Source organism: Nicotiana attenuata, chromosome 11 (genome assembly GCF_001879085.1).
Source record: "Nicotiana attenuata strain UT chromosome 11, NIATTr2, whole genome shotgun sequence".
Lineage (NCBI taxonomy): Eukaryota > Viridiplantae > Streptophyta > Magnoliopsida > Solanales > Solanaceae > Nicotiana > Nicotiana attenuata.
In genome coordinates, this window is record NC_031999.1 from 18512723 (window position 1) to 18516343 (window position 3621).

Sequence of the window (3621 nt, forward strand, 5' to 3'; positions counted from 1 at the left end):
TCATTTTGGCAAGTGGAACGATGAGCGCAATTATATCGATTTTGCAATTGAGGGAATACTGATTAAGGAGTATGCCTCCTTTAATGATCTAGTTGCTTCAATTTCTAATCAACTGGGTGTAGATGTGAGCTCAAAGACCATTAAAATACAATACAAAGTAGAAGGAAATTGCACGCCAATGGAAATACACAATGATATGGGTTACAGAGTGTATGTAGAATTGAAAAAAGAGAACAGAGAATTTGGGATGTATCCTTTGTGCGTAACTACTGTCGAAAAAGAGCTTATAGATGGAGAAGTTCAAAGGTACGATTCCGATACTGATAATACACTGGCTATAGAATTTNAAAATAAAATTAGAGGTCTTTACACGACAAAGAGTTGTGTAATTTCGTGTCCTTTGTCTTTGTATTTTAATCAAGAACAATTTTGCCTCTTAATTTATTCGTCCTTCCCAATGAAACTACTTGTTTATATTTATATATTAAATTCTTTCTATTTAAACTATATAGTAGTATAAAAGATTTTGTAGTAGAAAATCAAAATAATTTTAACCGATTAATATTAGGTGAAGATTTGGAGCATCTTCAATTCTGTTCGTCTTTTTTACCTTTTTAAAATAAATTTCACACCTAAAAAAAGTCATTGTAATTATTTTCCTCATATTTAAGAATAATCATTCAATTATTTTTCTAATATTTAATACTCTAAATGCTTCCTTATTTAAATTATATAAAGTATCTAAAATTCAATCAGTCGTTATTCTCTTGAATTACCTGTTAACAATTAGTCAAACCATATTGACGTGCATTCAGCTAAAATAAATATATCTATACTATATTAAGAGCACGAAACCCCTATAATGTTGTTCGCTTTTTTTACCCTTTAAAGTTAATTTTATACTAGACAAATAGTCATTTAATTATTTTTTTAATACTTAGACTTCAAATTCAACTAAAATTTTCCTTATTAAAATTTTTCCTTATGTGACCAACTTTTATAAATATCCTTTTGGAGTTTACTGTGTAGCCATTAAAGTTGTTTTAATTCTTAGACTCGAGGTATATAATAGTATAGTTTTTCTCCAAATTACTAATAATTGTTTACTTAAAAATATGGTACATCCATCAGTAATGCATGTTTGCCTTTTTCCTATTAAATTCTTAAGAGTTTTGATTTAATCTTAACTTTAAAATTCTAGAAGTCTAAACTAATATGGTGTTAATTTAAAAATAAATTAAGCCACACCCATACTATGATCAAATACAATTAATTTTTAAACTTAAGATAAACTAATCTATATGAAACTCTTGAAATAACTATAAATTTTTTCTCCAATAATTTTGAAAAATTGACCTCAACATTATGAACTCTTAAAATTTTAATATTGTTATTAGCAGATTGCATTCAGAGTGAGTTTAGGATAGTATTAACTTTTATTTGGTATTGGCTGAATGCGCAAAGAAGGGAATTTAGACTTAAATCAATAAGAATCCAGGCAACTTTTTTTACACAAGAAGAGGTTCAGTTGGCTTGTCTATAATTTTGATTAACTTTGAATGAAGAATAATTTTTTTATTTTGTATAATGACATTATGAACGTAGAGTTTACAAAGAGATGCTAGATGAGATAAAATAACATAGAATATCTGCATCTTATATAAATACTATAGAACTAATTACACTACTATTCATTCAGAAAATATTGAATTTAACTATATATTATATCAATATACTAATAATATTTATTTTCATCATTTAAATATATTACCTCCATTGCTATTTTTAATAATTTGTATGCGTTTAATATTGATTAACGTGATGCACACATGTAACACACGTACACTAAAACTAGTACTAGGAGAATATGAAATAAATATAGGGTTAAAGAGAGTAGGGTTAGGTGGACTCTAAAAATGGCGGCACTGGTCCACTAAAATAGCGGCTCGCCTGCTTTTCTGATCCATAATAATAAGGCCCAATATCTAATAAGTAGTGCCCACATTTTTAACACACTCCACTCTCAGCAAAATTAGCAATCTCCGAAGTTTTCAGCAATGGCGGCTTCATCAACTCTTTCCAGTTCCATCACCACCTTCAAACTGTCCCCGTGCCAACCACGCGCCTCCTCTATTTCCGCCTCCGTCAAACTCCCTTCAATTTCCTCCAATAACCCTTTCAATCCTTTAATTTCTCATTTTGGCCCAACTCCCAAAAACCCCACCGTCGCACCCCTCCGTTGTTCCGCTGCCTCCACCACACCAGAAACCACCACCACGACCGCCACAGCATTCCACGGCCTTTGCTACGTCGTCGGGGACAACATCGACACTGACCAAATCATCCCCGCAGAATACCTAACCCTAGTCCCGTCAAACCCAGACGAGTACAAAAAACTCGGGTCCTACGCGTTGTGCGGACTCCCTTCATCGTACCAAACCCGTTTCGTCGACCCGGATGAATTCACATCCAAGTACTCCATCATCATAGGCGGCGACAACTTCGGGTGCGGGTCGTCGCGGGAGCACGCGCCGGTTGCTTTAGGAGCTGCGGGCGTGGCGGCGGTGGTGGCGGAGTCGTACGCGAGGATATTCTTCAGGAACTCGGTTGCGACTGGCGAAGTTTATCCGCTTGAATCGGAAGTGAGGATTTGTGAGGAGTGTAAGACGGGTGATGTGGTGACTGTTGAACTAGGAGAGAGTAGGTTGATTAATCATACGACTGGGAAAGAGTATAAATTGAAGCCAATTGGTGATGCTGGTCCCGTCATTGAAGCTGGTGGCATTTTTGCTTATGCAAGAAAGGCTGGAATGATTCCTTCCCGAGATGCTTAGTTTTTCAAAGTGGTAATTGATTCGGTTCACATATTTTCTTTTAATGTTTTGTACTTTAGGCTTGCTGAATACAGATGATTGCATAATAAATATGGTGTTTGTTGTATTATTTGGAGAAAAAAATCAGCACCTTTAAAAAGGTGTCTTGTGTTCTGTTATGCCTATTTCAGTATAATGGATAAACAACATCTGAATTCCAAAATAGTTGGGTTGACTGTATGATCCAAAATAGTTCTGTTATGTCTTAATTCTTTAAAATTAGATTGTTTTTATGTTTACTGTCAGCTCAGCATTGTTGCATCTTTGTCCGAGCTTGAGACGGCTTTGCTTTGTGACATAGGCTGTGTTATGTTTTATCAGAAGAACAAAAGGAAAGATGTAGGCTCTAGGCTGTGTTATGGTGGTTGCTGTATGATTTGGGAAAAAGATTCAGTTATCCTGAAAGGGTATGTTAGTAATGTTTTCTTATGCCTATATCAGGAATCATACTTGAAATATGCTTATCACTATGGCAATTTGTACTTTGAAGAGACCCGGAGAGCTTTACTTTGCTAGATCTTTCATGTTACTAGAGTTGGCATCCCGATGATTCTTTGTCACTAGCGTAAAACTCGAAAATCCGGAGTGACTTTGCTATGTGAAAAGCTTGAGTGTTTCTATTTTTCACTCTATGATGCTTGATTGTTTTATCCAGCGCGATTGTGTGGTGATATATTGTTAGATTAAGTGAGGTCTTCATGATTTGAAATGATATTAGCTCTATCTATGTCTTGTGCTCTTCGGTTTA

At 34.6% G+C, this 3621-nt stretch overlaps 1 protein-coding gene across 1 annotated transcript; it reads left to right on the forward strand.

Moving 5' to 3' along the window:
* Positions 1981-3074, forward strand: LOC109234207 (3-isopropylmalate dehydratase small subunit 3-like). Its single transcript, XM_019400090.1, has one exon. The coding sequence runs from the start codon at positions 2058-2060 to the stop codon at positions 2832-2834; it is 777 nt and encodes a 258-aa protein (XP_019255635.1). The 5' UTR covers positions 1981-2057; the 3' UTR covers positions 2835-3074.